Below are 14,143 nucleotides of genomic sequence, written 5' to 3' on the forward strand. Positions count from 1 at the left end.
CACCCTTGGAAAACAGTTGGTGAGAACTACCTAACGTTTGTACTTGATAGCACAAATTGACAATCGAAATAAGGATTTTACTGAATACAACCGTCTCATCATGAAATTTTTCTTTCCGTGCTTTATTTTTGTTTTTTAAGAAGAAAAATACAGCTAATTGTAAAAATCTTACGAGAATATTTTCTCAACAACAAAACAAATTTGAAGAATAACCATGACTTTGTTAATTTCAGATAAGTACTCATAGAAGATAATTACCACTACGTAAAACGCATTGCAATACAAGAATAATCTATATATATAAAAATAAGTTGTCTGTCTGTGGATGGATGGATGGATGTGTCAGGTGACGTCACCTGAAAAAACTGGATTAGGTGACGTCAAAACTGAAAAAACTAAAAAAAGGCAAAAACTACAAAAAAAACTAAAAACTAATAAAAAAAATAAAAAAGCTAAAAAACTAAAAAAACTATAAAGGTAAAAACCAATAAAAAACTAAAAAAAAAACTGAAAAAACTAAAAAAAGGCAAAAACTACAAAAAAAAACTAAAAACTAATAAAAAAAGTAAAAAAGCTAAAAAACTAAAAAAACTAAAAAAACTAAAAAAAGGTAAAAAACTAAAAAAAATAAAAAATAAAAAAAAACTAAAAAAAAGGAAAAAACTGAAAAATAAGCTAAAATAAAGGTAAAACCCAATAAAAAACTAAAAAAAAAGGAAAAAACTAATAAATGACGACACTCAAAGAGAAAGCGACCAGGACAAAAGGAATGTTCGATTAGCAATCAACAAAGCACCGGGACACAGGGAGTATAAATGACGACCAGGACATAAGTAAAAAAAAAAAAACTATCTATATATATAAAAATAAGTTGTCTGTGGATCTGTGGATCGTGGATCAGGTGACGTCACCTGAATAAAAACTAAAAACTAATAAAAAAAACTAAAAAATCTAAAAATCTAAATAAGCTAAAAAAGAAAAAAAAGGAAAAAAATAAAGGAGAAAAACAAAACTAAAAAACGAATGTATATACAGACCGGGACACCGGGATACAAATGATGACCGGGACCCGGGACACAGGGAATATAAATGACGACCGGGACACAGGGACACAACTACAACGGGGACACCGGGGGAAACAGGGGGATAACCTGACAATCTATTTATATGCAAAGACAATGGGACAGCAAAGAATGTTGTATATTCGCAAGTTTTACGTAGTTAAAACCATATATATATATATATCTATATTCACAGGTGGGACATAGGGACACAACTACAATGGCGCGTAACTATTATGGCGCGTAACGACTTACGCGCGCGGGGGGGCTTGGGGGGGGGGTGCGAAGCGCCCCCACCAACTAGGTGTTGGGGTGGCGCGAAGCGCCACCCCAACAGCTAGTAATATTAATAAAAATCAATTTAACCACCTTCCAAATGTCATCTAAGAATTGAAGAGATATTACTTTATTACAGAAGTAGCAAACGAAAGAAAAAAAAAAGCACGGGGTAACAGATATACAAAAGTGATTGCGCAGATCTTATTACTCGATCAACAAGATAATCCCGTTCTGAGAAACCTAAATAGTACTGCAAAAGGATTACTTAGTGAAAGATGACTAGAGTGGGATAAAGTCAATTCAAAATCGAACTTCGACTACTTAAAAGAAATAGATAAGAAAAAAAGATTCACATAATGACACATATAAAGTGTATAGTGCACCTGATTCACTTTTCTAGTTTTCTTTTGCGATGAGAAAATTGGAGTCATGGACTCCAATGGACTGAGCGCTTTTTGCAAGTTAAAATAAGTAGTTTTTAGGAATTTTTATATCGTTTAGATTAGTGTGCGCTTCTTATAATGAGTTAATTTTTAAAGGCTGCCAAATCTTTGCTTCAGAGCTGCTTCTCTCAGAATTTCAGAGAGGGTCCAAGACAAGCTAAATGGTAAACAAACCTATCGAACGACAGGAAAATTTCACTACTAAAGAAGCAAACGAATCCAAAAGTTAAAACACAAAATTGTCAAAAAATATCAGGCTCAGAACAAAGGGGAAAAGAACATTACCTTTTCGACGGCTGACACAAACATCTAAATGGAATCACAAAGAGCCCAATTTTCGTTCGAATCACAACTCGTGGCCAAGACAAGACATCTTCCAAATCCAATGTTTCAGCAACGTTTCATTTAGTCAAACAGGATAAGCTCTAGAGCAACCCCAGAAAAGCAGTCATCTCTAATGTATTTTTTCTTTTGCAGACATAAATTCAAAATCATGTGCAGACCGCCTTACAAAAATGAGGAATGTACAAGTCAAACCAATACTAGCTAAGAATAAACCCAATATACATATCTCTGACTCTGACTTCCACTGAACCAATCAATTCTAGTTAAAACATTATATCCAATTAAACGATTTTTATATTAAAAAATCTGGACTGGAAGAACATCCCAACAAAAGATATAAGTTTCGGCATCTCATTTCGCTAAATAAATCGAGAACATCACGAAAGTAAGCCGTCGGATTTCTTTTATATTTTACTACAACAGTATATTGTGTTTGGATATTAGGCTTTAAATAGACTTTAAACATGTGAAGGCCTAGGTTTTTATGAAGCTAGCTATAAAAGAACATACATCGAAAGCATCTAACACGTTATGGCGAAATTTTTTTTTTTTGCTTATGGTATATGTTGCTTCTCCAAAAAGCACACTAGAAAATGTAATATTGCTAATGTTTTTACGAAAACAGAAATAAGATTTTACTGAAATCTTGATCCTAAATTCCAGCCGCCAAAGTTCAGTAGATAATGGGCCAACCAGGGCGTCTAAAATATATTTTTTGAAGGTATTCTCCCTCCTCAAGGGGCTTTTCCAATGCCTCTAGTCGAAATGAAAATCCTCGAGAAGCAAAGAAAAAGGCTCAATTATGCAACACAAAGCGAAACTATTATCCAAAACTATTTAGAAAAATTGAAATTTGTTTTCAAATGACATTTGCCGTGAAACAAGATTGGAAAAGGTCCTACGATGTTTGTCTTTTTTTTTAATACTATTATATGAATTACAGTAGCTTATTCCCTGGCATCTTTGAATGTCTAAGGAGCTTGTTTAATCCATCTTATTAAAACGAAAACCCAACCATGGCTACGGTCTAAGCAGCTCAAGATATTACTGTAGACCAACAATCTATCTTCCTTTTCTTCCATTCTTATTTACCAGGCTCTGCTTTTTTTCAAATTGTACCCAAATTGTTCCAACTGTTTTAGGTTGTCTCAGGCATTTGAAACTAATCCTTACCCAAAAAAGAAAAGAAAAAAGAAGACAGAACTACAGAATTCCAGGACACAGAAAGTTGAACAAGACAGATAACATTAAAATAAAACTTTCCATAAAAGAATCTAGGGCTAAGTGCGGAAGCTGATTATGGGAGTGTACTCCAGAACAATAAAAGTGAAGAGCAAAAGTACGATTTAATCCATTCAAAGGAATAGAAAAAAAAAAATTAAGACACTACTGCTATTAAGAAAAGACCATATAGAGGTCAAGTATTTTTTGTCCTCTGCATCTGTCTTAGCCGTCCGAGCCAAGTGCTTGTGCCCGCTAAACTTAAAAACCTTCAACCGTGAGGACAGGGGCTTGAGTCCTGGTGTCACTAATGATTTGGTTTGAAACAAGAGTAAGTGGCGTAACTCTGAAAGCCCAGCGAGTCTAAAGTTTGAGAGTCCGAGAGTTTGAATTAAAATGGAATAGTTGTGGGTATCAAGTTATGGCTGATTGTAGAAATTGCTAGGACAGTTAGTCCAAATGAGTGAGAGGCAATTCTGGCATTATTCCCCCCTTATCAGGATTGTATAAAAATGACGTTAGTTCATTTGACAATATATATGTCTATCTATAGATATGACACACAGACAAATAGTGTCTGTATTGAAGGTGACCTTCAGGTGAATGTGCTTCTTTATTTCAACTGCCTCCCTGAAAAGTTGCATGTTAAAATATTAACTAAGGTCTGAAATGGAGACCGTGGATAAAATTATCAGGAATCTGGAAGATACAGCTAGACGGCACAATAATTAAATATAGGACTGGCATGTCAATATAGAGAAAGTAGTCAATCTGGAGTTGTCCCAGCTAAAAAGAGGGACGGGGTCACAGTTAATAATAAGAAAAGAGTTAAAGAGAGATGGACAGAACATTTTGAGAATGTGCTAGGCCGGTATAGAGTTACGGGGAAAGATTTATGACACCTTGGGTATGAAGGAAGATTTATTTTGTGATGAAAAAATAGTGACAGCACTAAAAAAAAGCTCCAGGTGCTGATCTAGTGTCATAAATGAGCATCTCAAATGTGGTGGTTATGAGGTTAGAAATTAGTTACTGAAAATTATTTTTGAAAGAGGGGAACTACCTAGCGATTTTAGGAAAACCTTAATTAAACCCTTTAGAAAGGTTATGAAAGTGACTTCGGTAATTATAGAGGCATTAGCCCAGTGTCGGTAGGTAGCGAATTATTTAGTATGATACTTTTTATACTTAGCGATGTTGTAAATAAAGTTTTAAGAAAAGACAGTGTGATTTTAGGAAGGGTAGCCGACGCGTCATCAAATTATCACCCTTTGGTTATTAATTGAATAACCCTTGGTTATTAATTGAAAAGTGCCTGAAACATCGAAGAACTTTAATCCTAAGTTGTATAGATCATGAGTAAGCATTTGATTCAGCCCCACAGATTAGCTTTAGCCAAGGTACTACCTTTGCATGGTATACCAGACGAATACATTAAAGTGAATAGGTAGGGCTATGTATGAGAATAACATTGTTGTGGTTAAGGTAGGAAATGAGTCTAGTAGCTGGTTTCGTATTAAATCAGGAATTAAGCAAGGCTGTGCTTTATTCTCATTTATATAGATCATTTTGGTAGAATTTGTCTTAATGAGTACAGGAAAGGCAATGTGAAAACACGGAATCAAATGGGGAAGTAGTATTTTCCGGGATTTAGATTATACTAGTGGTTTAAGCATCCTAGATGAAATTGTAAGCAAGATGAATAAACTTAAGAGAGGTTTTGTGAGTTCAGGGTGACAGAATAGGTTTGAAAATTAATGTTGACGATACAAGTCGTTAAGACTAGGAGTAAGTGAAGACAAAAATATGACGTTGGCTAACAAAAAGATTAATCAAGTAGACAGCTTCACTTACCTTGATAGTATAATTAGTAAAGACGGTGGGTGCAGTGAAGACGTTGAAAGTAGAATAGCTAAGGCCCAAAGTGTTTTTACAAGGTTAAATTTTTTTGGAAGAATAAGAAGATCTGTGAACCAAGATTAGAAAATTGGAAGCTACAGTGATGTAAGAGGTCAAATATAGTTCTGAAGTATGGTCGCTCCGAGAAACGGAGGAAGATTTGCTAGATGTTTTCCAGAGAGATTGCTAACGGATTGTTTTGGGTACCCAACTGCCTGGCCGTATTTCCTACAGTAGGTGTATGAAAAGTGTGGTTCAAACCTGCTTTCTAGTGTTATAATGAGAAAAAGGTTGAAATGGCTAGGGCATTTCTGCCCTGAAATGGCTTAGGGTTGCCAAAGATTGTCCTTTTCGATCAACCGTCTACGGGCAAAAAGGAAAGTAGATTGTCCTTGGTTGGGGTGGAAGGATATTGAAAGATATAAGGGAAATGGAAATTTCCCGGGAGGGCGTAAAGAGGGGGACCTTGAAAAGACTGGGATGGAGGAGGAGAGTGCGGATCTGTGTTTGCTTCAGGCGGCTTGCGGTACTGCGGTGAATTGTTAGCAGTGTTAAAAAGCCTTTTAGAGTTTCGACATTCCAATCCAAAAAAAGAAGAAAAAACAGCTGGGTATTCGCCCAGTTACGCGTCAAGTTCGGATTTCCTATATATATGTATATATACAAGGCTTTCAGTTCCAATTTGCAATTTCTTTGGGTCCCAAAATAAAAAGAATAAATGTCAGGTTTGGATTCCGAAGATATAATAGAAAGTACTCCTGAGTGTACTCAAAATCAAAACTTCGATAAAAACAATTCATTTAATTCTAAACAATTAAATATTGGTTTTCTTTTGATTCTGAATATAAAGTTTTGCATAACTTAAAATTGCCACATGGAAACAATTTACAGTTAAGATATCTTTGAAAAATAGAATTCTTCCTGATTCTTTATTAAATTCATTTTCAGTCGGTTGATTTTGAATAATCAATATAAGTTTTACCAACTGGGAAAGCCCACTGGATCTGCAATAGGGGTGACCGAGATTTTAGGATTGATTGTCCACTGGACTTGTAGGCAAAACGGAGAACTGAGATATTTTCAAACACTGAGCACTGCCTATTGGGATATCCCAGCGGGATCACAGCGGGGCCACCAAGATCCTTATGTTGACTCATGACTGACGATGTCCACTGGGCTTTTAGGCAGGTGGGCGACTTGGATTTTTTTAAGCACCATGAATTTCGCCTATTGGAAAAGCCCACTGGTAAGGTGTGGGTAGTTGGCTTAGAATTTAGATTGGAAACTTGTGGCCAACAAGTCACCTGAACTCGCAGGGCGAATAGGCAACTTTGATTTTTCATATTGTAGTGGCTTTGTCTACTTGGAAAGCCCATGTGGGAATCATAAGCGGTCAACCAGGATTCAGGGTTGAGACATGACCGACAATGTTCACTAGACTTGCAGGCAAACGGTTGACTTAGATTTTAAATACCCTCTAAAGTTGGCCAGTGGGAAAGTCGGCTAGAATATCAAGTTACGGACTGAAGATTGACATCAACAAGCCATCTGGACTCGCAGGGGAACGGGCGACCCATATTTTTGTACTATTTAGGCTCAGTTTATTGGTCCAGACAATGAATCAATGACACTAAATCCTCTTAAATATATTATATAAAATAAAACTTAAATATTTGGAATCAATTTCAGAAGAAGAATTTTTTTCATCCAAGGAAAGATTCAGAATCGAAAAACGTATTTTGACTGACATACTTTCTCTTTAAATTCGTAAAGGCAAACCTTCTCTAGAGGTAGTCATATTTTTCTTTCTGAACCAAAATGAACGGAAAAAGACCAAGAACCTAACTTATAAAAAAGAATGAGAGATTATCACCCTCAGGGCTTACCATCTAAAGTTGCGATAAGTTAGAGAAGTAAATAAATCTTTTCTGGATTCAGCGAATTCAAGCTAGCTTCGACACAACACAGCACCTTTGTGGCTTACAGCACCTCAGGGCTTACCATCTAAAGTTGCGACAAATTAGGGAAGTAAATAAATCTTTTCCAGATTCAGCGAATCCAAGCTAGCTTCGACACAAGACAGCACCTTTGTAAATACAAATCTTAGATCTAAACAATATCTCCTTTTTAATAAATATAGAACTATCTATTGCCATAGCCCAATCTTAGTAATTTCTAAGTTTCTTTGACAAAAACTAGTATAAAGAAACATGAATCTACTTGACTTTCACTGTCTCATTTCTAGAGTACCAACTTTTTTGTCAGAAAACCCCATATCCTCTCCAGAGAAATACCTACAAAACAACTAAGTTCTTAAGAGCTTACACGTTTTTAAGAGTATCCAAAGATCTTGAAAGCATTTAAATTTTTCAGAGCTTGTACTATTGACGGTAAGAACGTTAAATATTTGCAGACAGCGTATTTGAACCTATATTGCAGTTTCACTTTTCCTAACACATAAATTTTAGACTGGATACTATAAACCGAAATGCAAAAAAGTGTGTATTTAGAACTTATCAATGATGTTATACACTCTTTGCCTTGTGAACGAGATTTACCCAAGACAAAATCAAGCGATCGTTGAGAGACGTAGCCCACAAAAACAAACACGTACAATAAGCCTTGAGACTTAGTGCTCAAAGATACTCATGCTCTGTTTGGACCTATGCCAAAACCAGCAAATGCATGACTATTAACCAAAATGACGAATTAGTTGATTACATCAACTAAAATATCCGCAGACAAAAGACAAAGTGCAGGATTCTACATAGTACAAATTTATAGGAGAACATACATACAAAAATTGAGAAAAAATGGTAATCAAACAGAGGCTACACAGCTTGATAGCTCATGACTTAAACAAATGTCCAAGAAGGTGAAATCAACACAATATCAAGTCGAATACAATGTAGAAAACACGATCATACTGTCACCATCAAGGAGTCTTATCTGTAAACAAAACAAAACTAAAAATTATTCATTCTGCAAAACCAGCAACGAGCAAAAAAATAAATTCAGCAGGTCCAAGTAAAATCACTAAGAGCAATAACATCAAAGCTATCTAACATTAACTGTAGATAAGCCATGATTTAAGGAAAATCATTTACACGGATAAAACGTACTTTGGATGACTCCACCAACTCCCCTAAGCGTCTTATATGCAAACAAAACGACTTTGAATCTTATGTCCCAATGATTTGCTGACACTCCTATGTCTAAAGATCTCAGCTTGCAAATTGAGATTTGGGCAGAAGACCATGTTTATGCTTCTGAAACTTGGCTCTTCTTTGTTACATTACCTGAAAAGGCCCTCTCTGAGTGTCTTATAAGCTCTCTCGCACTGTTTGAGCGATGAGATCATCCAATACCAACGACAGTTCACTTTAGATAAATAAATAGCAATGACAAGCAAGAAAAACTGCTGTAAAGAGATTTCTTTTAACACTTAGAAATTTTAAGGAAGACATACTTGACATTGGATTAATGGAAAAACGAACTCAAGGCCCTTCCAATATGAAAAACTGACAACCAATTAAGAACAAATGTTTCCATGAAGATTGAGAACTCGATTACAACGACAATAGAGTTATTAACAAGGATAAATTAAAAACAATACACATATAGACATAAGTAATAGCCTGAAGTTTTTTCCATTTCTCAATGCTATCAGTTAATCTTTTGACACCCTTCTGCCATTAAGTTTGCAGTCTTTTTGAGCCGAAGTGACAATAACCGCTGAACAACAAAAAAGAATTATCTTAACCAGACTAAAAACTGTGTACCAGCACAAGTTTGGAACTACTAAATTTACAAATACACCAAAAACTCAAACAACAAGAGCTAAAAGCTCATATGGCACTTTTGACGAGGCCGGAAGAGCCAGGAACCAAGAGCTCATGTGGCATGAGCTTGGGCAAAAATTCTAAGAATCAATAGATTAATTTAAGACGCAAATCAGAGGCTTAATGCCGGTCGGGATTTCAAATAAGAGCTCTGAGACACGAGGTCCTTCTACTAAATGTCAAAATTCATTAAGATCCGATCACCCATTCGTAAGTTGAAAATACCTCATTTTTTCTAATTTTTCCTCTCCCTTCAGCCCCCCCCCCCAGATGATCGAATCAGGGGAAACGACTTTATCAAGTGAATTTGTGTAGGTCCCAGACACGCCTACCAGTTTTCACCGCCCTAGCACATCCAGAAGCACCAAACTCGCCAAAGCACTGGGCCCCCCTAACTCCCTAAAGAGAGTGGATCCAGTCCGGTTACGTCAATCACGTACTTGCGACAATTGCTTATTCTACCCAACAAGTTTCATCCCGATTTCGCCACTCTAAGCGTTTTCCAAAATTTCCGGTTTCCCCCTCCATCCCCCCCTCCCCCAATGTCATCAGATCTGGTCAGGATTTAAAATAAGAACTCGGAGACACGAGCTCCTTCTAAAAATCAAATTAAAAAATACCTCACGAACGGTCACCCGTTCTTGAGTAAAAAATACCTCAATTTTTCAAATTTTTCCAAATTAACACCCCCTCCAACTCCCCCAAAGAGAGCGGATTCAGTCCAGCTATGACAATCACGTATCTAGGACTTGTGCTTATTCTTCCCACCAAGTTTCATTATTTTAAACAGTTTAATAACTGTACAAAAGCAAAAGCTTCAATTTAGTATACAATTAATGCGTCCAAAAGTCAAACGAAAATTTTAATTGCAAATAATATGCAAATTTATTTGCCTTAACACACTTGCACCAAGAGACTTTTCTTTAAGAAGATCACATTTCTACAGTTTTTAAAATAAAGAGTCGAAAAGAAGCCCTAAAGTTTGACAATCATAAATGCTGCAAACCCCCTTGCCGTAGTGAGAAATTGCGGTCCATGATAGTATTTTCAGTAGCGACAGGATCATATTAAGAAGGCTCTATAATAATAATAAACAACTATTTTAAAAAATTGCGATTTATCATTATGCAGACAAGAACGTTTACATGGTAAATGTGGATCCTTAAGTACTAGACACTAGATTCAAGCACCTTACAAATAATTACGAAGAGTAACTAAAAGGTAAAAAAGAATGAATTTATTAGTCAATGCAAAGAACTAAGAAAGATTCCAAAACAATTCAAAGCCCATTAGGAGTATTCTGAACCAGCCAAACTTCTGGAGAAAAAAGGTAAAATGAAGAGCGACCCTAAAGATAATAGGTTTTGAAACCATAAATTCCTCCAAAACTCATGAAGACGTAAAACAACATACCTCGGTTTTTATGTAAAAATTCTATGCATCTTAGGAGGAAACGCTTCAAGAATATTGTAAACCACACAAACTTATTCTAAACACTTTCAAGTAAATGCAGAACCAATTGGCACTGAGAAAAAAAGCTATCTCATGATACGGTTACATCAAAATATTATTTTGCAGAGGTATCCCGAACAATTTCGGGTTCAAGGGAAGGTGAAAAGAACTTTTTTCTGGAAGAAAAAACTTCCTGAATGAAGAAGACAGAATGGATTATAGAAATCAAATTGTAATACAACGTTAAAAAGGATGGAAGCCAAACAACAGTACGACACAAATCAAGCATGGCTTTGTTTCTTTATTGAAACTTACTTTTATCAAGATGAATTCAGAAAGATGAGGTGTTTACCGGTTTAGCTTCTAATCTTTTCAGTAATCGTCTAATGCTCCAATCGTCAGAACCGTTACGTATCAGATGAGTATCCCAAACTCTTATTTCAAACCGTCTTCAATTTTAAATTCAAACTTGTTTATTCAAAAGCTAAGAAAGCTCAGCTCAACACAAAATTCTAGATTGACAAGTTACTGAAACCCAGGGCTAAAAATGTTACCATTCACTGATGCAACCAAGAACATTGGGTAAAAAAGGAAAAATGGATATCACAAAATCTCAAGTAAAAGCGAATCCAAAACTAAACACTCTTAAGATTCAGTGAAACCTCATGATTTGCAATTGAATCAAAAAAGATTACAACAATATATGTTCTGCGTTCCAAGAATATACGCATCGAACAAAGAGTCGAGTTAACTTTCCTCCCTTGGGTCACGAACTTTAAAGACGACTGAATCAGAAAAAGAATTAGAGCATTAATTCCAGCACTCACATATTAGGACCGAAGAACCCATATATGACAGCTGAAACATGAGCATACAATGAATAATAAAAACGGATAAATAAGAGAGCAACCGATATACAGACCAAGTCAAAAATATCTGAAAAGGGGAGAAAAGCAATTAATTGAAAAAATTAAATTACCTAGTAAAAGGTGACATCAATTATTTTTCCTTCGTAACGGGCTCGATCCATTATATCTGGAAATAAAAGTTCTTTGATATGGGATTCACATTTAAACAAAAAAGAGGGAAAGGGGATGAGGAATATAATTCTAATATACGTGGTTGTATTTCTTTCTGTACCTGATGTAGAGGAATATTTTTCAATAGCGTTTATACATTACCGGCTTAGGATAATGGGGTCAATAGACTACAATTAGGAACTTTAACAGCATGAAATAACTTTTTATCCCCAAGAACCCTTTTCATAAGATTTTAGATGAGCCAACATAAATCCTTCTGAAGTTGGTGCTGCAGACTCAAATCTAGAAATAATAGGCTGTAGCTTTTAGATAAATGTCTGTAAACATTTAGAAGCAGAAGTGACATTTAATAAGTCAAAATAAAACAGCTTATTAACCTCTACTTCTATGAGCTTGAATCTGGATGATTATTTTTTGCAATCAACGTTGGCAGAATCCATTAAATAAAACAGTAACGATTTAAATTGTGATGACAGAAAAAATTTACAAATCTTAAATTATATCTTAGCCCTCAGACATTTTTAATATAGTAAAGAAAAGAAGACAACTTATATTTCACGAAACGACCTTTTTTAAGGAAAAAGACTGTGTCTTCGAGGTAGATAACTTGTGTAGTGCATAATAAGCTTCCATAATGATTAGCCTATTAGAAAACTTCGAGAAGAATTTTTTTCCCAATGAAGAATATGAATGAACAAAAAATCAAACAAAAACAGAGAACATAAAATTTATACAGGCTACTGCTTTAATTGTAAATACATTTCCTAAATTTGGTTTTGTATGGCGGCATGTCGAGGCTGCCAGGGGTTTTAGGAATCTAAAAAGAGACTTTAGGGACATTTTTGAAGGGAAAATCGACCTTTAGGGACCTTCCTAAGACCGAAGAAGGGACCTGGTCCAGCTGTTGTTTATTACATAAATGACACAATCAACATCATATTTGATGTTCAAAACAATTTCACACAAGCCTAAAACCAGGATGGTCAACAATGTGACTTCATTATCTTCTGGAAAGACAAGGAAAATATCAAGATGATCCGACCCCAAGACCGCATCAAGAGGGGAATAGGGGGTTGAACTCGCCCCCCGAAATGTATGTTCAACTTAATGAAAATATCAACGAATTTTTTTATGAGTTTTTTTGTACCCCCCTCCTCCCAAAAAAAATCCTAGACAACTGCCCTGCCCGACCCCCTTGGCTTTCCATACGGATCTTCTCAGGTTTCTTTTTTTTTTCTTGATTTCCACCTATGAGGGTACAAAAAAAACAACGAAAAAATAAAAAAGTATCTTCTTTGGTTAATAACCTGAAAATCATTACAAGACCACAACATTTCGAAATCACTTGTTTGTCTTTTTGCTTTTTTTTTTGGCTTTGCTTCCAGTAGATCTTCAAAAGTGCAGTCGCTATAAACCTCTAATGAAGGCTTATCGAACATAGCGATAAGCCTTCCATCGGGGTACTTTTCGATCCAAGGTCATTTTTGAAACGTTTCAAGAAATTTCGGGAAAAAAATTTCTACACCAAAGGGTCAAATTTTAACAACACGAAACAATCAACGTCAACTTCACAATCTCAATTTCTGTCTTCCATCCCTGACCAATGTCTGTGCTGCTGCTTACACACCTTGGCTCGGGATCTGTCACCCTCCAGCACGTCTCCACTGCAGAGCAACAAGGATCTGGATTGCGTGGGCATCAGCATAAGGTTTAAGATTCTGAAGAATGCATCCACACTTGATTAGCTAAAAATAATCGCGCCAATCTAAAAAAGGAATTCTCTGGCCTTGCTAGAGTAAATTCAAATCCTCCAACCCAATGATATGATGAAAACATCCAAAAGGGATAATCATACATGTTAAGGTCAACCTTAATTAGGGGTTTGCAGCAGAATTAAGAAGAACTTTCTGGTTACACAAAATTTACATTTCAGAAAGCGAAAAATCGGGATTCTATCAAATAAGACGATGCCAGTCGTCAAGAGAAAATGGTTAAGCTAGCCTTTTAAGCTCCAACGAGAAAAAAAAAAATCCAGATCTCAATCGTATTATGAAATAACCCTTGGCATAACTTAAATTTATCCATGGCCGAAAATTCAAGGGCCCAAGAAAACGACTGGAGCACAGGGAAATCAGGTAAAAATCTGAATGAGTAATGAATCAATTTTCCTCAGTTCCATCCAATGGAATAATCAAATGAAGAATGCACGTCGATGCTAACTGAAGATGAAACTTGGATACGGAGCTCAAAGAGTAAGGCTTGGAGGAATTAACTGCTCATTCCAATGCAGGGTAAGAAGAGCAAATGGGATTACCGGGTGAAAGTTTGGATGAAATATGAAGTAACTGGTAATGGGAGAGAGTATCTCCCTGAGACCCAAGCATGGAAAGGTAAAACCTAAGTAAACGGATCACAACTGATCCACAAGTTGTTCGTTGAAGGGACGAGCCATCATCCATCGCTTCCCGAAGGGGTTCCTAACCCTCAAAAGAGACCAAATATCCCTTACAGCTGATATGACCAATCCTAGATTCCTTCCCATCCAATCCAACCCGAAATTT

The 14,143-nt window shown here is 35.9% G+C and overlaps 1 protein-coding gene across 3 annotated transcripts in view; it reads right to left on the reverse strand.

The window, feature by feature from the left end:
- LOC136028937 (myelin expression factor 2-like) overlaps nt 1-14,143 on the reverse strand; it is a 62,923-nt gene that overhangs the window by 7,054 nt on the left and 41,726 nt on the right. For 2 of the 3 annotated variants that reach the window (XM_065706941.1, XM_065706923.1), the window contains 2 exons: nt 11,522-11,577; nt 8,010-8,197 (listed from right to left, as the gene is read on the reverse strand). In XM_065706941.1, the coding sequence (XP_065563013.1) occupies nt 11,522-11,577 (56 nt within the window). In that variant the 3' untranslated portion in view covers nt 8,010-8,197. Of the gene's footprint in view, nt 1-8,009; nt 8,198-11,521; nt 11,578-14,143 lie in introns of those variants that run through there. The other variant, XM_065706932.1, reaches the window with a different exon arrangement.

This window comes from Artemia franciscana, chromosome 1 (assembly GCF_032884065.1).
Source record: "Artemia franciscana chromosome 1, ASM3288406v1, whole genome shotgun sequence".
NCBI classification, from domain to species: domain Eukaryota; kingdom Metazoa; phylum Arthropoda; class Branchiopoda; order Anostraca; family Artemiidae; genus Artemia; species Artemia franciscana.